Source organism: Brassica napus, chromosome C5, assembly GCF_020379485.1.
Source record: "Brassica napus cultivar Da-Ae chromosome C5, Da-Ae, whole genome shotgun sequence".
NCBI lineage: Eukaryota > Viridiplantae > Streptophyta > Magnoliopsida > Brassicales > Brassicaceae > Brassica > Brassica napus.
In genome coordinates, this window is record NC_063448.1 from 23,558,323 (window position 1) to 23,579,221 (window position 20,899).

The 20,899-nt window shown below is 38.1% G+C and overlaps 4 protein-coding genes across 4 annotated transcripts; 1 reads left to right on the plus strand and 3 right to left on the minus strand.

Moving 5' to 3' along the window:
- Positions 1–1,677: 1,677 nt before the first annotated feature.
- BNAA09G25080D lies at positions 1,678–2,432 on the minus strand. The gene is made up of 2 exons (XM_013896357.1): positions 2,262–2,432; positions 1,678–2,145 (listed from the first exon to the last, which is right to left on the minus strand). The coding sequence occupies exons 1-2, from the start codon at positions 2,430–2,432 to the stop codon at positions 1,678–1,680; spliced, it is 639 nt and encodes a 212-aa protein (XP_013751811.1).
- An 8,391-nt stretch (positions 2,433–10,823) lies between these two features.
- On the plus strand, positions 10,824–12,230 carry LOC111206210 (uncharacterized protein At4g02000-like). The gene has a single exon (XM_022702609.2). It carries the CDS (start codon positions 10,824–10,826, stop codon positions 12,228–12,230), a length of 1,407 nt encoding a protein of 468 aa, XP_022558330.2.
- Positions 12,231–16,522: 4,292 nt separating this feature from the next.
- LOC111206489 lies at positions 16,523–17,706 on the minus strand. The gene has a single exon (XM_022703487.2). It carries the CDS (start codon positions 17,600–17,602, stop codon positions 16,736–16,738), a length of 867 nt encoding a protein of 288 aa, XP_022559208.1. The 5' UTR covers positions 17,603–17,706; the 3' UTR covers positions 16,523–16,735.
- A 137-nt stretch (positions 17,707–17,843) lies between these two features.
- Positions 17,844–19,956, minus strand: LOC111206488 (protein NUCLEAR FUSION DEFECTIVE 4). The gene is made up of 3 exons (XM_048757069.1): positions 19,409–19,956; positions 18,505–19,316; positions 17,844–18,423 (listed from the first exon to the last, which is right to left on the minus strand). Exons 1-3 carry the CDS (start codon positions 19,826–19,828, stop codon positions 17,925–17,927), a joined length of 1,731 nt encoding a protein of 576 aa, XP_048613026.1. The 5' UTR covers positions 19,829–19,956; the 3' UTR covers positions 17,844–17,924.
- Positions 19,957–20,899: the final 943 nt, after the last annotated feature.

Genomic DNA, 20,899 nt, shown 5'->3' on the forward strand with positions numbered 1-20,899 from the left:
ATGGTTTCAGTTCGTAGGAACTTTCTTTTCCTTTGTTAATTTTCTTTTTTTTTTTTTATTATACAGGGATATCCTGGCTCCACAGAAGTGGTCCAGACTAGCCACGTGTTAACACGTGTCAGTCTCTTGTCCTTGGCGATGCCGAAATGTTAATTCCCTAATGGCTGGGACTCGAACCCTGGTGGCTTCACCGTATTAGGCTTTTGCCCTCAAGTTAATCACCATCCGGCCACAAGCCATGGTTTCTTTATCGAGCTTTCAAAAGGTAGCGTCTATATTTCCTTCTGAAACAAGTCATACTTGGATACGCTTTGAGTGATTTCTTCAGCATCTTCCTTGAGGATGTTGCCCTTTCATTGAATATCAACTATTTCAGTGTGAAGATGTTAACCAAAGTACCAACATTTTTGATTCTCAATAATAAGTTCCTTTTACCTCGGATTGAGGATGTTATACTGTGTTATCAGGAACTTTATCTTGTTGGCTCTATTTTTTTTCATGTTTTAGGTTCGTTTATTTGGTCGTAGACCTTCTTCTTACAGTCTTCATCTTATCAAGATGGTGCTTTATCACCTTTGAACTTGTAACAGCAGTAATTTTTCCAGTTGTTCATTTTATAAAATTTCTGACTTGTTCGGTAAATAAAATGTGGAATGATGCTTTAAAAAGTGAAGATTTTGGGTGGTATATCCATAAAATGGAGAAGCCCCTGACTCCCAAGGCTTGTAGAGTTTGTGTGGGTTCATCCATTGCAGTCAATGTTCTAAAATACGCTATACGCTAGCCGGGCGGTTGATTACTGTATAGCGCCTGAATGTATATACGGATGTATATACGGTAGACATATTTTAAATAAATACCATAGTAATAAATAAAATAATTACATGACTTATATTATATGTACATAATAGAATGTATGCAAACATAATTAAGTAGATTATACATAATAGAATGTATGCAAGCATAATCAAATACTTTAAAGTTTAAGCAGAAAACACACTAAAAGCCCAACAACGAAAGAGTTCAGGATCTTTAACCAAATCACTCAAAATAATTTTTTAATTCAAATCCTCACATTCCTCGTCTCCATCTTCTTCAAGAATCAAGTCACCATCTGTTACCAAATCGCTATCAGACTCTATTTAATTTTCTCTTTTACTGAAATTTAGTTTCCTTAAAAATGTACCGTATAACCTGTAGGGTATAAACGTCGCATAATCGCTAAACACTATATAAACACCATATAAACCATGACCGTATTATTCTAATGTATACCAGAAAAACAGTACAGTATACTACTGTATAGTGTATATACACCGTATATACGGGTGTACTTGCCGTATTTTAGAACACTTGCAGTTGAAGCTTTGGTGCTACAGGTTGCTTTATTTTTAGCAATGTCAGATGGACTCTCAAATTTTCAAGTAATTCTATATCCAGTCGTCTTGATCTTTGTCGTGCGTTTAAGGTTGGACTTGAATGAAATTGCAGGTTGTTCTTTAGATTTTACAAATCTTGTCCAAAAAGTGTAATCAAACTCTGTTATGCTATTACTCTAGTTTGGGTTCTTTGTTTTTTTGAACGTATGATAACAACTGAAAGATCATTAATGCAAAAACAAAGCAAAGCAAGAAACTACATCATAACAGCTCAATCTTAAAAGAAAGACACAAGAGCTTAAAATGCACTTTCTTGACGAATACGATCATGCAACCACGATGGACCACTAAGTGCGAGATAGGATTGGAACATGCTATTGCGCATAACACTTTTAGCTATCTCTCTCGCCACATGATTTGAAGCCGATGACTCAATCTCAAAGCAGACCAAAGGAAACTCCCTAGTTAGTGCCGTCACTTGATGAAGCAGCCAACGATATCTAGGCCAGTCATTAGGTCGTTTGATGGCTTCAACTAAATCACAGTGATCTGATCCTATTACAACTTCCTGAACCTGTAAATCCTGCATGCTCTGTAGGATCCATATTAAGACTCTCAGTTCGGCGGTAAGTTTGTCCGGAGAAGAAGTGAAAGCTTCGCGTGCATGATGCCCCACCCTTCCTTGATGATCTCTTGTAATCCAAGAACCTCCACAATGTAGCTTATCATTGCGCCAGTTCGCGTGAATATTGCATTTCACCTGAGACTGCAGGGGAGGAGACCAACGAAGAGCTCAGACCAAAGCAGAAGGACACGACCCTAGAGTGTTAGGAGTGTTGTTAACCTCATTCCATATTTAGCTTCTTCCACTGCGTGTTGAACCTGCATACCCAAAGACTCCTGAGTGCTAGCGAAGATAACTGCATTCATATTCTTCCACACTGCCCATAATAACCACGGAATAGCTCGTCTACTGTCAATTGGAATGCTCTGAACCAACATTAAATCAAGCCATAAAGCAAGCTTATTCGCCAAAGATAGATTTGGATCCATGTTAGCCGTGGAGTTCTTATGAAATGAAATCCTTCACCAAAAAATATAAAAATGAATTTAATGACACGGCTAAGAGGTTGATTGGTTAGATAATCTCCAACCCAACTGCAAAATACTATTTTAGTGTGATTTTTACACCAAATCTTCTCCAATGGAACTGCAAAAATCACACCATTTTAGTGCAACACTAAAATTTGACACCAAATTTGGTGTGATACTATTCACAACACTAAAATACTATTTATCCCAATAAAACACTATTTACTTATTTTATTATTAAAACATACAATTAAATAAATGATAAATAAAAAACTTAATACATATAATATTATAAAATAGTTTTAGTGTGAAGTTAAGTGTTATGATTGGAGAAGACCTTGACTTTAGTGTTGAAATTACACTAAAATAGTGTGGTTTTGACACTAAAACAGTATTAGTAGTTGGAGATACCCTTAGTGTTTTGGTTGCTGTGGACGACAAGAAATATTTCTACAGCCACTATATTTAACAATCAAGTTTTCTTTGATTTTTGAAATTCACAGCTTCATTTCCTTTTTTCTTTTTCTTTTGGCTGTAGTCACTAATTTTACCACAGGAAAATAACAGTGCTGTAGAAACTTATTAATAAATCTGTGAGTTTTATAACACACAAAATCACAGCAAAAATCTTACAGCTACAACAAAAAATTAACGGCATAAATTCTAAAGCAAAAAACTAAAATCACAGCTTCAACCAATTGTACCCAAAAATTGAAAATTGACTTTTATGATTCCAAAATGACATTTGGCGTTACATGTTAACATGTAACCTAGCAGTAGTTAAGTTAACGAATTAACAATAGTTTTGGGCCATTGGATTTGTTTTACTATAAGTAATTTTGAATCTTAAAAAAAAAAAGTAAATTACTAGATTTCGATCCGCGCGTCCGCGTGGATGTTTTAGAAAAAAATAAGATGCTATTTTTTTTATGTTATTATTTAGAGTTGGACAAAAAACTCGAATTCGAATAACGGAGCCGATCCCAATCCGAATAAGTAGTACTAAATCCAAACCGAAATTGATTAAATATCTGAATTATTCAAAATTTTGGTATTTGAAGAAATAAAACCTAATCCGATCCGAACCGTAGTATTTTGGGTATCCAAAATAGATTTATATACTTATACATATTAATTATTTTTAGATTTAATATATAAAAAACATCCAGAATATATATGATACTTTTAAGTTCATTTAAATACTTGAAAATATATACAAATAATCAAACGTAAATATCTAAAATATTTAAAATATACTCAAAACTTCAAAAATACTTAAATAATTATTAATTTTCTATCCAAATATTTAACCCAAACCAATTTATATGTTAAGCTAGGTACTCTGACATATCTTATTCAAATTTATATGTAATATATTCTATTATTTATAGATTTTTAAAAATTAAAGCATATAATAAATTTAATTTTTTTTAAATAATTTAAATTGGTCTTCCAAATCCGAACTGAATCCTCAAAGATCTGAAGTCTGAACCGAACACGAAATCCCAAACATACCTGAAAACGAACTTGAACGCCCACCCCTAGTCAGTAGTCACTATTATATATCATATATGTGTCATCATAGGTTACAAAAATATTTTTTATCATATAATTAATCGTATTTTATACGTACTATCAAATAAGTAATCTTATAATTATTATTATTTTATATGTACAATCATATAAATAATCACATATATCACATTTTTAAATTTGAATGTGAAATATAAAAACCATAATTTAAGTTGGTGTTTGAAATTGGACTTTGTATTTTATTTTTTATATATATATTGAAAACATTTTTATAATGGTTATTGGAAAATATGTTAGTAAAAATTAATTTTTGAATATATGTATATTTTTGAATAAATTTTGATATAAATCAGTTTTAAATTATTATTTTGATTTGAATATGTATATCAAGTAACAGAAGCCCATTATTTTTAATACTCTGTAATGGGCTTCCAATTTTTTTTAATAGCATAAGTCCATTAATTTTTTTTTCAAACTTACTGTTATCTATGTTTCTAAAAATTATATTTATTTTTTTACTACTATGTATGTTTCCGAACAAATACTAAAGCTATTTTTACTTTAATAAGATAGATAGATACTTTAAATATCTAAAAATAGAATATGTTTGTCTAACATATGATTTAACTGTTATGAACTATTAGCTCAGATGTATATCTTTATGTATCTGTATATATGTGTTATATGTATTATATGCTCTGTAATGTGTGATTGGAGAAAGATGAACAAATGGAGAGAGAGCTAAAGATAATAAGATTCCTTCTTATTCATCTATTTCTTGTCTTATGACAAGCTTTATATAGGGCATGAAAGTCGGTTTATATGAACCGACCAAGACAAAAAGACAAAACTATAGGATAAGTATTATCACCCATGTTTACTATAAAAAGGACAAGTGTCCGAGATGAATTATCATCTAATTTTCTAACACTCTCTTTTGATTGTTCATCTTATATTACGTAGTGCCTCGTTAAAAACTTAATCATGAAAAAATTCATTGGGACAAAAAACCATGACAAGGAAAAAAGAATACACTGTCGTAATCTTCCCCTGAAAATAGTGGCCCTAGCTTTCTCGTCACAGGTCACGTAAATGTCGCATCTCGATACCATAAACGTATTTTCTGAACGTTGTAGTGGGATGGGCCTTTGTGAACAAGTCAGCCGGGATTGTCGCATGACCGTACATACTTGATGTCCACCTTTTTATTTTTCTCGAGCTCCCATATGTACGAGAAAAATCTTTGAGAGATATGCTTTGTTCTGTCGCTTTTGATGTAGCCTTCTTTGAGTTGAGCGACACAAGCCGAATTGTTTTCAAATACTTTCGTCGGCTCTTTCTCATTGACTATTCCGCTTGATTCTTGTATGTGGTGACTCATTAACAGAAGCCACACACATTCTCGACATGCTTTGTGAAGCGCAATAGTTTCTGCTTGATTCGAAGATGTCGCAACCAGAGTTTGTTTCTGGGACCGCCAAGAGATCGCGGTTCCACCATTTGTAAAAATATATCCGTTTTATGTTCGACTTTATAAATATCATGTATCTGCAAAACCATACCAAACTCAGGGTTTCTAGGATAAATCAATCCTAAATCAATACGTACCTTGTAGAGAACGGATATGTTCTCAACGCCGTTCTAATTTTCATAAATAGGAAATGAGCTATATCTCGCAAAGACATTAGTGTTTAAAAGTATATTTAATTAAATACAACTCACAAGATATACAAGCTCACATATGCTTTATTACCATTAGCATCTCCAAAGTATTTATTTATATAAGATCTTACCAGGATCTTTTAAATATATATATATTTTTTTTTAACATCAAGAGATCTATTAACCATTGGAGTACTCAAAGGAGTCGCTTTATTCATACAAAAGCGTTTCAATAACCTTTTCGTATGATTTGATTGATGAACAATTATTCTTTCTCAGAGATGCTCTATCTGGAGCCCAAGACAAAACTTTGTCTTTCCGAGATCTTTCATTTCAAACTCTTCTTTCATATGAGTTCGAGCATCATCAACCTCCTTTTGAGTTCCAATTATGTTCAGGTCATCTACATATACAACAATGATCACAAAGCCAGATGACGATTTCTTTATAAAAATGCATGGACATATCATATCCCTTTTTCAAGATATATTCACTTAAGCGATTGTACCACATGCGTCCGGATTGCTATAATCCGTAAAGTGATCGCTGTAACTTGACCGAACAAATCTCCCTGGATTTTTCTTTTAATGCCCCTGGCATTTTCAATCCCTCAGGGAGTTTCATATATATATCGTTATCCAACGATCCATACAAATATGCAGTCACAACGTCCATGAGATGCATTTCAAGATTTTTAGACGTTGTTAGGCTCATCAAAAATCTAAACGTAATTGCATCCATTACCGGGGAATACGTTTCCTCAAAACCAATTCCCGGTCTCTGAGAAAAACCTTGGGCAACTAATCGGGATTTATATCGTGTTACTTCATTTTTCTCATTTACTTTTCTCAGAATACCCACTTATACCCAACAGGATTTATATTCTCAGGCGTTATGACTATAGGTCCAAAGACATTCCTTTTATTTAGGGTGAATAATTCAATTTGAATGGTTTTCTGTCACTCCTCCCAATCATGTCTTTTTAACATTCCAAAATAGACCTTGGATCGGGATCATCACTTTTATGATCGATCTCTTTGGACAGAAAAGGAGAACATTCCATCAACATCTTTTATCTTATAACTTTTTCATCAAGGGTGTAGTTGATGGAAATCTCATACTTTTTTGTTCCCTTTTCGTCATCTGGATCATCTTTATTTGGTTCATTTTGACCCTTTTCATCTATGCATTCTTTCAGACATTTTTCAGTATCAGGTTCTTCTGGAACCTTTTCACTTATGCCTTCTTTCAGACATTTTTCAGTATCAGGTTCTTCAAGAACCTTGCAACTTTTCTCAACCAATTTCTTTCGGGGATTTTTATCTCTAGAACCCGCTAGTCCTCCCCTCTTTAATTGAACCCTAGGTTCATTTATTTTGTTACCATCACTTTGTTCTTTTGGAACATCAACTCTTGATGAAACATTTTCAGCGGGTATATCATGTCGTATCTGTGAACACATCTGGTAATTGGTTTGCCAAATTATGCAAATGCACAATTTCTTGAATTTCCAGCTCTCTTTGATTCGTAGGGGGATCAAGGTGTAACAACGACTATGTACACCATGTAATCTCTTTAGGAATTTTTCTAATTCCTCCCCCTAACGCTGGAAATTCATCCTCATTAAATGGCAATCGGCGAACTGTGCCATAAACATATCACCAGTTACTGGTTCAAGATACCTTATATACGGCTTTTTCTAACTCTTCCAGAGTTTTATACATTCCCGAGAGCATCTTTAACTCTCCAGGGACTTCTAAATATCAAGATGCAACTCAAGTCGTTTTTGTCCTGCCAGACATTTCAATATACTGCATCTATTTTAAATTTTCTCCAGTGACCTTGGAACAAGCCGTTTTTCATACCTCAAGGTCATCTTTCATTTCATTCTCTAGAGAAATATATACCTTGGACTTTTGGTCCAAAAATCTCTCGTTTTTCTAACGAGCTTTATATCGAATTGATGGCCAATCAATTCACTCTACCCTCATACATAGAGGTAGATTCATAATCCTTATTTATATAGCGCTTTTTCATTTATCGTCGACAATCTATTTTCTCTTTGGTTCTATCTTTTTATTCGTACTGATATGGTTAATCGAGATCTCTTTATCATCATCGATGATTTACCCAGGTACCTGACTGTAATATTAACCATATCAACGGTTTCATCATGAGATTCATCCTCTATTCATATTTTTGCTCCTTTTCGAGGACTCTTTGGAACCAAAGTGGTCTATCACGTCTCTAGCGTGCCATAGACTCATATATCGTCCTTTTAGGACACTATTTTCTTATTGGAGCATTTTCAGCTGGAATATGAGATTTTATTATTTCATCAAAATGTCTGGCAGATATTTTGTAAATGGATTATTCTAATTTTCATTGTAATCCATTTCACATATCTCATTCCATCAGCTTATCATATGCTTCTAGCAAACTTGCGAGCATATTTTTAATTATACATATACTTTATCCCTCTGGATTGTATCTGTCTTTATTACATGCACAACTGCATGTTTATATCCGATCATGGGGATCATCTTATTCGAATTTACTTTATCAAGTTTTTTTTCGAGTGCGAACATAATTTTTTCAATGTTCCACTTACTAGGATTCTTTAATTCTCCCCCTCGAGATGATGACACTCCATGTCTAAAATCTCGTATTAAATCCCACTCTAGAACCAATAACATATTCAGTTTTTCCATTTGGGATGAATTATGTTTCAAATCCTTTAGAGTGAGATCTTAATTTGGGGTATGCTTAAAGAAATCACATATAGTGAACTTGTTTGATGATTCATCACCATGATGGTTTCCTTTATTTTCTTGACATGCTATATGTGAAAAACTTCTGGTTTTTCAACATTTCACAATAATGTGGATAACATTATTGGAGATGGCTATATATAATTAAACTTCAGGTTTACCACTCATTTATACTTTTGCCATCCTTTTCTTATGCATGTCTTTTCATCATAAGCTCCTCTAGAGCCAATAATAATTTTTATAGTAATAGATATTGTACTTACTTATTTTGAGAGAGGAGAAATATTTGTTACCTTTAGTAGTCATGTACGATGACCCAATATCTGTCAGGTACATCTATCTCCATCCTAAATCTGAAAATCTTATTCAGGAAGATAATTCTCATATCACTTCGATATTTTATTTTCATTTTCTGGACCAACCAGAAAATCTGAATCATCAAGATGAGTATTCAAGCTACGAAAAATGGTTCGGGCTCATAAGAGATGAAGTTTATTTCACTTCCTTTCTCTTTTTCTTTTTGAATCTCGATATAGATCGGCTAAATATTTGGCGTACGAAAACTACGTACCCAATTTTCTTTCTGGCCGTATCTATAGCAAACATTTTCTGTTTGCCACTTTCATTTTTCGTGGAAGTTTCCATTATTCTCATAGGGACATAATCTTCTTCCTCGTCCTCTTCCACGACCACGATAGCGGTTTCAACCGCATCCACACCCTTTTCCTTTTCAAGAAGGACCGACTTGATGGTTTAGTATCATGAGTTTCTTTTCTTTTCAATTCTCACGGAGGATTTACATCAACTCCAACAATTTGGTGAATCCTTTTTTTCAAGGATTTGATTATTCAAAGATCTTCTAGATCTTTCTTATGATACACCTCATCTTATAAACCATCATTAAAGTGGTGTAAATTATCATGGCTTTATCTTTTTCTCATCCGATATAGTTTCAACTTATCGATGATTTCTCAAAGCTCATTTTCTCTCAGGTGCATCTTTGCACCCACTGTCCAGTTCATATAATTATTTCTCGTAATATCAAGGACATTTATTTTGAGCTTTGTCAAATTTGATATGATAACCGAATTCATAGAATAATAATATATAAAGACGAAAATTGAAATGCATAATTTAAATGCAGAAACTAAAGGCATAAATCTAAATTGCAGAAATTTAAAGAGCATAAATAAAATTGGAGGTTTAGCCTACCACATGATCCGAGGAGTATTAGACTACCATATTGATCATTTTTCAAAGTCCGAGGAGACATGGTCTACCATTTTGACTTTTACTTATTTCAAGGTCCGAGGAGACTTAGTCTGCCATTTTTGACCTTTAATTTTTTTTTATTCACGGAGGCAATGCCTACCACGTGTTTATCTGATCGTGAAGGCATAGCCTACCATAACGATCAGTCGGAGAAGACAACGCCTATCATTCCGAAAATAAAAGGAGAAGGCCTAGCCTCTCACTCCGGAACAATAATAAAATTTAAATAAATTAAGTATATTGAAACACATAAATTTAAACATTACCTCGAATGGTTTAAGAATTTTCGGATTGATAAAACTTAGTTGGTCAGAGCTTGATCTGATAACGTGTTATAAACTATTAGCTCAGATGTATATCTTTATGTATCTGTATATATGTGTTATATGTATTATATGCTCCGTAATGTGTGATTGGAGAAAGATTAACAAATGAGAGAGAGAGCTAAAGATAATAAGATTCCTTATTATTCATCTATTTCTTGTCTTATGACAAGCTTTATATAGGGCATGAAAGTCGGTTTATATGAACCGACTAAGACAAAAAGACAAAACTATAGGATAAGTATTATCACCCATGTTTACTATAAAAAGGACAAGTGTCCGAGATGAATTATCATCTAATTTTCTAACATTAACCACATCTTTCAAACAACCAACTCTTTTTCTTTTTTTCCTTTTTTTCTGCTCTCCACCGAAAATCGCTATTTCCTTTTAAAACTCTCTCCCTCACCGTGAGTGGACCCCCCTTCCGGCACCAGTGCTACGATCTTTGTCTTCATTCCATTTTGGAAAGTCTACCCTCTCTCCCAATCATTATTCCTCATTAATTCTCTTCCTTAAAATAAAAAGAATCCCTTTGATTGATTCGTTTGACGATGTCTTTTAAGGAAATTGTTTACGTAGCTTTCCTTTTCATTTAAAATCATCCTTCCTTTCCTACGTTCATACTTTCCTCTTTCTCTTGAAACTTGATTTCCAAGCCAATCACGGTAATGATATCTATCAAAATAATAACGGAATATTGCAACATTAAGTGCAAATTCGCTGGCTCTGCAATAGATCTTTTACCGAAAGTACTTCCCCACGGCCGGTGCAAGATTTCAGTGCAAACAATGGCCGACAAACTTCACAACGCCATACGATCCTTGTCCATCGAAGATGATGATCCGGTAACATTACCAGACGATCCGAAATTCCGGGTTTTTGATGCTAACGCTACCAGTTTGATGGGGAGGCTTTTGAATCCGGATTGCCAACCAATGGCCAAGATGATCAACTATATGCCCACGGCTTGGAGAGTGCATGGTAGGGTACGAGGGATTGCCCTTTCTCGTGACAGATTCCAGTTTATCTTCCAGCGGGAAGAGGATCTCTTAACTGTCTTAAGAGATCGGCCTTGGTCTTACAACCACTGGACAATGCTCTTGGAGAGATGGACCCCAAATCCGCCAGCCTCGTTCCTTACATCTTTGGACGTCTGGATCAGGATAAGGAATATACCGGTGAACTATTATACATCTGATACGATGTATGCCCTCGCTAAGAAGATTGGCAGGGTGGTGGAGTTGGCCTATGACCCAAAGGTTTCGCAAACGACTGATTACGTGCATGCCAAGGTATGCTTCAATGTGGAGAACCCAGCCTTGGAGGCTAAGAATCTCATAATACCGGAGGAGGTAGTGGTCATTAAGTACGAATATGAGAAGATTCATAAAAGATGTTTCTCATGTCTTCGCTTGACACATGAAAAAGCTCACTGTCCTTTCCTTAAAAGGGCACAAGCGAACAGAGGTGGAACATCTAAAGAAGGGGAAGCTATTAGAAATACTCAGATACCAGCGCTGCTAGCTGCGCCTCTGGAATCGCCTCCGGGTTTTCCTACGATGTTTCCAGAACTATCTAAAGAAGATAGGCAAGCGGCCATGATGTATGTCTCCCATGCGGACGAGACTGAGAGGAGAGCTAGAATCTTACGTGTCCAACATTCCATCGAAAATGCGAAAGATGATGACACAAGTGTGCCTATCAGAATATCCCACAACCTCAACAAAGATAAAGGGCTGGTGTTTGGCTATAGCCATGGTGATGATAGCAACAGCGAGAGCAATAATACCAATACTCTTCATGCTGTCTCGGCCCCTGCTTTGCTAAAAGATAAAGAGGACAGAGCTGCTACCTCTGGGGAACAGAGTGCTTCATCCAACTTTCAGATTAACGGTTCAACGGTTTTCAGATTGGGTAACACTACTTCATCTGGATATACCGGAACTTCGAGATCTAAAAGGATTGATCGGAAAAGACCACCAGCCTGGGTGAGAAGAGTGAGAACAAACAGGTACGGCGCTGGTGCTATTGCTGTTTCACAAGGAGCAGTTCAGCCCATGGAGGGATCGGGGAAACGTAAGCCAGAGGACAATAAGGGTCAGAGCTCAGACTACGTTGGAGCAGAGGGATCTAAGAAACCAAACACAAACAAAATTTCGGTGGCTTCCAGTTTGAAGCCGCTGCCATCCCAATGAGCATACTGAGCTGGACCTGTCGAGGAGCTGGAAGCTCTAAGACAGTTCAACGTATCCGGGATTTTCGTCGTCAGTTTTTCCTGGATTTTTTGTTCTTGATGGAGACGAAGCAAAGGTTTACTTATATGGATGTTCTAAAAGCAAGTTTGGGTTATGATAAACTACATACGGTTGAGCCCATTGGTCGCAGTGGGGGCTTAGCTTTAATGTGGAAAAGCAGTTATGGGGTCGAGATTCTTCACAGTGATAAAAGAATTATTGACCTTAAAATCACAATTGGTTCTATGGTATTTTTTCTATCATGCTTCTACGGAGACCCAGTGAGAGAAAGGCGTAGAGTGGTGTGGGAGCAGTTAACTAACATTGGAATGCATAGAGATGAGGCATGGGTGTTGGTTGGTGACTTTAATGAGTTGATGCATCACGGTGAGAAACTTGGTGGTCCAACTAGAGAGGAGTCCACGTTCTGGGACTTTAGAAACATGGCTGAAGCATGTAAGATCAGAGAGATGAGATTCAAAGGCAACAGCCTCTCTTGGGCCGGTAAGAGAGACAACGTCTGGATACAGTGTCGTTTGGATAGAAGTTTTGGTAATGATGCATGGTTTCGTCTCTTCCCCCAATCATCAACTGAGTACATGAGTATGTGGCCCTCTGACCACCGACCGTTGCGAATTGAGTTTGCACTGGAACCAGAGAGTCTACAAAGAGGACGGTTTTACTTTGATAAGCGGATGTTTGGTAAAAGAGGTGTGGAAGAAGCCATCATTCATGGTTGGGAGGCAGAGAATGACTCGTCGGATCTAAGTGTTCTAGACCGCATTGCTTAATGCAGAACAGAACTAGCTAAGCTTAAAAAAGCTAGTGACTGGAACTCTAAAACAAAGATCGAACGTCTGCAGACTGAGCTTGAAAAAGAATCATCGAAACGGTTCCCAGTCTTTGGTGTCTTGAGGAGGCTAAAACAAGAACTTTCTAAAGCATTCTACGAAGAGGAGATTTTCTGGAGACAGAGGAGTCGAGAAGAATGGCTGAGAGAGGGGGACAGAAACACCACGTACTTTCACAATGTCATGAAAGGAAAAAAGATAAGGAATAAAATCATGATCTTGAAGGACATATTTGGTAATGAGCATTTCACAGAGGGGTCTAAAGGGAACATAGCGGTTGAGTACTTTCGTGACCTCTTCACTAGCTCAAACCCGGTTGATCTGGAAACTTTATTTGTAGGTTTCAACGCCAGGGTGACCACCGAGATGAACGATAGTCTGACGAGAGAAGTGTCACCAGAGGAAATTAAGAAGGCGACGTTTGGAATAAAAGCCAGCAGTTCACCAGGGGAAGATGGTCTCACGGGCTTCTTTTACCAAAAGTACTGGCACGTGGTTGGTCCTAAACTGATCCAGGATGTGCAAGGTTTCTTTCGAACGTCTATCCTCCCGGCTGGTTGGAATCATACACAGCTATGCTTGCTAGCTAAGGTTACTGATCCCACAGAGATGAAGGACATGAGGCCCATAAGTCTTTGTACTGTCCAGTACAAAATTATCTCGAGGATTATGTGTAAAAGACTCAAGCTGATACTCCCAGAGATAATCTCAGAGACACAAGGAGCCTTTGTGGGAGGCCGACTTATCACAGACAATGTGATCATCGCACATGAGCTAGTGCACGGTCTGGGTACGAACGAAAAGATTGGTAGCCAGAGTATGGCTGTGAAAACAGACATGTCGAAAGCCTACGATCGAGTAGAATGGAACTTCCTGGAGGTTTTGTTGGAGAGAATGGGCTTTGATAGAAAATGGGTAAGTTGGACAATGGCTTGCATAAGCACTGTCTCTTTCTCGGTGTTACTAAATGCTCGATCACATGGATTCATCAAGCCTGAAAGAGGGATAAGACAAGGAGATCCTCTTTCCCCTTTCTTATTTATCCTTTGGAAGCGTTGGTTCATGTTCTGAATGCGTTTGAAGCAAAAGGGAAATTACATGGGATCAAGCTAGCTACATCTAGTCCTCCAGTCCATCACTTGCTGTTCGCCGATGATAGCTTATTGCTATGTGACGCGGATGTCATAGAAAGCGAGGAAATAACCAGATGTTTGAAACTATATGGAGATGCATCTGGACAGTTAATCAACAAGGCCAAGTCGTCAATTATCTTTGGAAAAGGCATCGGGGATCAAACTAAGGCGGATGTCAAGATAGCTTTGGGCATCGACAAGGAAGGGGGTGAAGGGAATTACTTGGGGTTGCCTGAGTGTTTCAAAGGCTCAAAACGGGACCTTTTAAGTTTCATTAAAGAGAAGCTGGAAGGCAGACTCCAAGGCTGGTACTCTAAAACCCTATCGCAAGGTGCAAAAAAAGTACTGTTAAAATCAGTGGCCTTAGCACTTCCAGTTTATGCTATGTCAGTGTTCAGGTTACCCAAAGATCTGTGTGCGAAGATCACTAGCGCTATTGTGGAGTACTGGTGGAGCAGTGGAGATAAGAAAAGAAAGATTCCATGGGTAGCGTGGCAAAAACTATGTAAACCTAAGGAGCAAGGAGGTCTTGGCTTCCATGATATTGGCAAGTTTAATCAAGCTCTACTAGGGAAACAAGCATGGAGAATCTGGAACAATCCAAACTCATTGGTGGCCAAAGTACTTAAAGGTAAATACTTCAGAAGAGGCAACTTCCTGGAATGTGGTTTGGGCTCGCGTCCTTCCTTTGTGTGGAGAAGCATCATGCATGGCAGAGAGCTCCTACAACAAGGTCTTTTTAGACATACTGGAAATGGTATCAGCTCCAACGTGTGGGTTGAAAAGTGGATTATTGATACTATTCCTCGACCGCCAATGTACAAAGCAAACAGTGTTGTTAACTTGGCCCTTAAGGTATCTGATCTTCTTATCGAGGGGACTAGCGTTTGGAATCAACCCTTGCTAAGACAAACCTTCACGCCTGAGGATGTCCAAAGGATCCTGTTGATAAAACCTTGTGTTAATCAGGAAGATTCAGTCCGATGGGGTTTCAGTAAAGATGGAAGATACAATACTCGGAGTGGATATAAGCTCTTAGAAGCCCTGACTGACTTCAATCATCCCCAAGCTCGCGTCTTGCCACTGATCGAAAAACAGTTGTGGAAGAATCTCTGGAAAATCAAAGCGCCTCCAAAGATTAAACACTTTATTTGGAGAGCTCTATCGGGAGCTTTGGCAGTTAAGGAGCGTCTTACCACTCGGGGTATTCAGATTGATACCACTTGCTCTAACTGTTCAAGAGAATCTGAAAGCATTTGCCATATGCTTTTCGTTTGTGAAAAGGCAAAAGAAGTTTGGGACCTTGCCAACATTCCATTACCTCAAACTGGTTTTTCAAGGAACTCTGTATTCCTAAACTTCTTACATCTCTTGAAGGTATACAATTCAAATGAGGGGGATTCCAATACGCGAAGTGTTTTCCCTTGGCTTGTATGGGAATTATGGAAGGCGAGGAATGCACTGGCCTTTGAAAACAAGACGGTAACGGCCTACACCATTGCATCTAGGGCCTTTGAGGAAGCTTCCTCATGGCAGAAGACCATGATCCTCAAGTCAAACACGGAGATAGTAGATGATGTGGTAAGAACAAAAGAACCTATTGGGTGGATTAAGCCACCGTCTGGATGTTTGAAGTGTAACGTGGGTTCATCATGGGTAGACCCTCATCACCCGAGTGGAGCTTCGTGGATTCTTCGTGGAGAAGATGGTCAAACCATTATGCATAGCAGACGTTCATACTCCTTCATGCGATCCAAAGCGGAAGCAGATCTATGGGCAATGCACTGGGCGGTGGAATGCATGCATAACACTCACCATGTCAACGTTATCTTCGAAGCTTCATCTGAACAACTCCATAATGTCCTTTCTGAGTCATTTCACCACCTTGAGTTTACTGGTGTGGTGCAATCTATAAACCAACTTCTCAATGGGATTAATGGATGGAGCCTTAACCACGCCTTGCAAGAACGTAATGAGGCAGCTGCAACTATCGCCGTGAGTGTAACACGAGATCGGCGCTATCAATCATACATGGCACAGCATGAACCTGCTTGGCTTCACCATCTGCTGGCCCTGGAAGCTTCTTCCAACTAGAGGAAGGGTCAACATTTCACCCTACACGCTTATATGTTTCCTCTTACATTATCATTTTCTTACGCATCTTTCTTGGATGCTTACTGGCATCTTTTGTTTCAGCTTTGTCGTTTTATTTTCGGTGTTTTCTTTGTGAACATCGTACTTGTCCTTGTTACTTTGTTTCTCAGTGTTATAAAAAAAAAACCACATTGGATTTAACTCGGATTGGAAATAATACAACTCGAATATAACTAACAGAAACGAATTGTTGGAAAAGGAAAATTTAATAGATTATAGTACTATTAATTAAAGGAGAACTTATTTATATTTGGTAAATTTAAATTATTTTTGGTAATGTGCGTCTGCTAGCTTTTCTCAAAACTCAAAAACAACAAGGCGAAGAATATTAATCATCAAAATCAAATCTAGCAGAAGCCTTTCTGGTCATTTTGATGATTTGAGCAGCTTCTTTGCGCATCTTCTGCTGTTCTTTGAGTGCTTTCTTCAGCATCTTCCTTTGGTCCTCGACTGAATATGCATTTAAATCGGACAGAAAGTCGTCGAAATCAACATCAGAAGATGCGCGACCAGATGCAGTAAATGATTTGATGCTTTTGATGTTCTTCTTCTTGGCGGATGATGATTTGTTGGGAGAAGACCAAATGTAACGAATGATCTTTGATGGAGACAACTTCTTAACCCATGAGCTTGATTTCGACTTGGATCTCATTTCCGGTTCTGAATCCGATGACGGTGGGGTCGCTAAATCAACAGAAGAGGATGCGACTCTGCGTTTCTCTTTAGGAAGCTTCTGGGTTTGTTTAGCTGGCGAGAAGATCTTACTCGAACCGATGTTTCCAGAATCAGAGAAATCTCCACTTCCATCAGAGTCAAGCCCAGCTCGCGAGCTTCTCTCAAAACCCGAATTCACTCCCAGATCTCGCTTGAAAATACTCGAATCCTCATCAAAACCACATTTTTTAACTGGGTTTCCAGAGAAATCTGCATCCTTTGGGTAACCCACCACGCTCTTGGAGTGCGTGAGATCCTTCTTCTTACTAATCTTAGACGAAACCGGGTCGGGTCGAGCGGGAGGAAGAGACTTGAGGCGACGGAAACGAGATTCGAGATCATCGGGAAGAGTAGAAGAGTCGGTGAAGCTAGAACAATTGATGGCTGCTATTTGCTCCAAAGCTGAAAGCTCCTTCGCTTGCGATATCAGCTCTTCCACTGCTGAATCGTCCGTATCCGATAGATACCCAAAATCCGCCATCAACTATGCAAAATGAAAACTTCTTAGGGTTTCACTTCCGTTTGAGCAATAAAAAGAGAGAGAGAGAAGAAAAATGATGACAAAGTCTCCACAACGGCTAATTCATGATGAGCGTCAATTTTGATCACTCTTTTCTTTCCTGCTTTCAGTGTGGGGACCCTTCAAATGCGTGTTTAATTACTTTTATTAATCGACATTTTAATTTATGTTGTGCAAAAAGATTCTCATTAGGAGAATGATGTGATAACAAGAACAAAATGTATTAATCTTTCTGTGGCTTTTAAAAAAGAAAAGATTGTGGTCTCTTGTGTTACAATTTGATTTACATTGAATCAATATCCTTGTACGATGATGACGTTACGGAAACCCGGTCTTGTTCAAGCCGGTGATAAACCGGTTTGGTTCTCATGTACAGCAGAAAACTTGAAGCAAGACCAAGAAGAGACAAGCAACCCCAAAGCACAAACGTTTTGTGGTAGCAATCTCTTCCGATGCAAACGACCGAGTCAGACACCACAGTTCTAATCTCAGGGTTTGCGTTGGCTTCGTAGATGGATGCAGCGATGAAACCGTATAGGAGTGAGCCGATTGGTATGTTTGTTATGAGAATGTTGTGGTTAACACCTACGCTATTTGGTCCAAAAAGTTCAGATGTTATGGAGACTGCAGCTGCGAATATGAATCCTGAGCTCAGACCAATTAAAGCAGTTGCGGTCTGCAATGCTAACTGCTGTAAGGATGATATCGCTAGTAGAAAGAAAGCGATAGGGGTTGGCAAGAGTGCGATTGTAAACCAGCCGGTTCTTGTTAAACGAAACCTCCTGCAAGATGCAAAATCTATCAATGACATTTGATCCTAATCTCACATCAGAAGTTCCTTAATCTTAAAAAGTGAAACTTACTTGTGGATAAAATCTGGCGCAGCAGAGAGCAACCGGCCAAAGAAGGAGAACGAAGAGTAGACTGTGACGAGTGTTGTCGAGCTTTGTCCTAAAGACTGAGCAATCTGACCCAAGTTGTTGCTATAAACAAGGCCAATCGTGCCACCACAGAAGTACGCAATGTAGTATAACCAAAACTCCAATCTAGTTATGAGCAACCCAAACGAGTGTTCATCACCGAGCCTCACTATGTTCCCTTCCTTGGCAGTACCCGTAACAGATGCTTTCTGCAGCTTGAGCTCGTCTATGTTAAGCATAACATAGCCAGAGCTGTCATGTTGGTTAATGTCAGGAAAATAGTAATCCCGAGCATAAACGAGAAGAGGAGCACATAAGGGGAAAACCATAAGGAAGATAGCTCCCACTAAATGCAAACGAGCTGATGAAGTCACATTGGTACTGGAACTAGACAGAAGAAGGTGGAAACTGGTAACGACGGCTACGACATTCATAATGGCAAACACATGGGAGTCATGTCGCCGTGATTCACTGTCTGGTGTAGGGTCTAGAGATGGTTTAACAAGAACAGGGTAGAGTGCAGCTAACGAGACACCAAGAGGAACCAGAGAGTTCAGCAGAAGGTACAGATTTGAGGATGACGGGTTAAGTGCATTGAAAGCGAGCGAGTATAAGGCTGCACTGATTCCATTGAAGCTTACCGTTAGAGACAAAGCGAGTGCACGATTGGTCGGGAAGTGACGGATACAGAGGATGAAACAAGCTGTGTTGAACCAACATATGCTCAATCCAGCCAACAAGCAGCACAGAAACACCTATACATATGAGAAAGTGATCTTCTTTAAGTCAAAAAACGATTTCTTGATTCTTGATTCTTGATTCTTGATATGGATCAAGAAGAACGTACCAGAGAATAAGGAAGAGCGATGACGTTGGTGATGACTAACCACTGAACACCATAGCCAACGAACCCCATAGCCGCCGCCGCGAAAAGAACGACGGAGAGAGGGAAATAACCTAGAGCGATCCCCGACGACCACCCGAACGCTTTTCCCAAATCAGAAGCCACGGCGAGGTAATTCAACCTCACCTGAGAGATTCCGAGTACTGATTTGAGATGGGATGAGTAGGCCGAGAAATCGAAGTTGGTTCCAGTCGAAGCCTGGATCCAGATCGCCGCCACGAGGACAGTCCATTTCCGCCATCGGCCGAACATGGTGCGGAGAGGCGGAGGGTGTTTCCGGTGAAACTTTGGTTCACCGTCGTCGTCGAAGGAGGATCGGGTAGGGCGGAGTTTGTCAGAGGCATCTCGGATACGAGGTCTCATATACGAAGAAGATGGATGTGAATGTGATGGTGGAACGGTGAGGTGATGTTGACCGGTGATGGTGGAAAGGAAAAAGCGTCAAGTTGTTGATCTACTGCTTTTTGAAGAAAGGGCTTTTCGGGTTTTTCTGACAATCAAACAAATTATATCTGTTTTATCTATTAATTTCCGGTGAGTGTGGCACCCACTTCAGTAAATAAATGTTTGTTTTTAGTGGTTCTTTTGCGGTAATCAGAGAATGAAGAAAAAAAATCTAACTTAGACAATTGAATTGAGTTTTTTTAAAAAAAATTTAAACTATTTATTGTATTATTTTTTAGTATTAGTTTTTGGTGATTGTGAATCTCTCAAATCTACTATGGTTAAAATAGGAAACAGTTTATTTTAAAGTGGACTTTGCTTTTTAACTGTGTGTTTGAGTGGGCCGGGGGATATTGAGTATTTAATTTCTTATATTATCAGTTTTATTTTAACAATGTGGTATTTAATTGCAAGTATTTTTACATGTATTTAATGTACTTTGAAGTCATGAAGTGGGTTTTTAGGGGAAAATGTGTTGTGGGTAGAGCTGGAAAATTTAATCATTGCCGGCGGGCTCCGCCCCGTTTGACCCGCCGCGGGGCGGGTGCGGGTCGAACCATTTGAAATTTTTAAATCGCGGGTGCGGGTGCGGGTCGAGATTATTTTGAGCGGGGCGGGTGCGGGTCAGCCGAATTTGAATCGCGGGTACCCGCCAACCCGCAAATTAAAAAAAAAAAAATATTTGAAAAAAAAAAACATTTTTCGTAAAATATATAAAAACAATAAATATTTGTATAATTTTAATTATAAATATATTTTTTTAATAGTATTTTTTAAAAATAACTATTATATAAATAAAAAATAATTATTTTTAAATAAAATAATTATTATATAATTAGAAAATAATCATTTTTAATTAAAATAACTATTTTTAATATAATTAATATTACCCGCGGGTTTGGCGGGTTAGCCGCGGGTTTTGGCGGGGCGGGTGCGGATATAAAAGTTTTTGTTTGCGGGTTATACGGGTCGATTTTTTGAATCGAAAAA

Coding starts and splice junctions, on each gene's coding strand:
- BNAA09G25080D (XM_013896357.1), bottom strand. CDS start 2,432: ATGGATCCAAATCTATCTTTGGCGAATAAGCTTGCTTTATGGCTTGAT. Junction 2,146..2,261: donor AGGAGTCTTTGGGTATGCAG/GTTCAACACGCA, acceptor CCTCCCCTGCAG/TCTCAGGTGAAATGCAATAT.
- LOC111206210 (XM_022702609.2), top strand. CDS start 10,824: ATGGCCGACAAACTTCACAACGCCATACGATCCTTGTCCATCGAAGAT.
- LOC111206488 (XM_048757069.1), bottom strand. CDS start 19,828: ATGAGACCTCGTATCCGAGATGCCTCTGACAAACTCCGCCCTACCCGA. Junction 19,317..19,408: donor TCGCTCTTCCTTATTCTCTG/GTACGTTCTTCT, acceptor TCATATGTATAG/GTGTTTCTGTGCTGCTTGTT. Junction 18,424..18,504: donor GCGCCAGATTTTATCCACAA/GTAAGTTTCACT, acceptor TGCATCTTGCAG/GAGGTTTCGTTTAACAAGAA.
- LOC111206489 (XM_022703487.2), bottom strand. CDS start 17,602: ATGGCGGATTTTGGGTATCTATCGGATACGGACGATTCAGCAGTGGAA.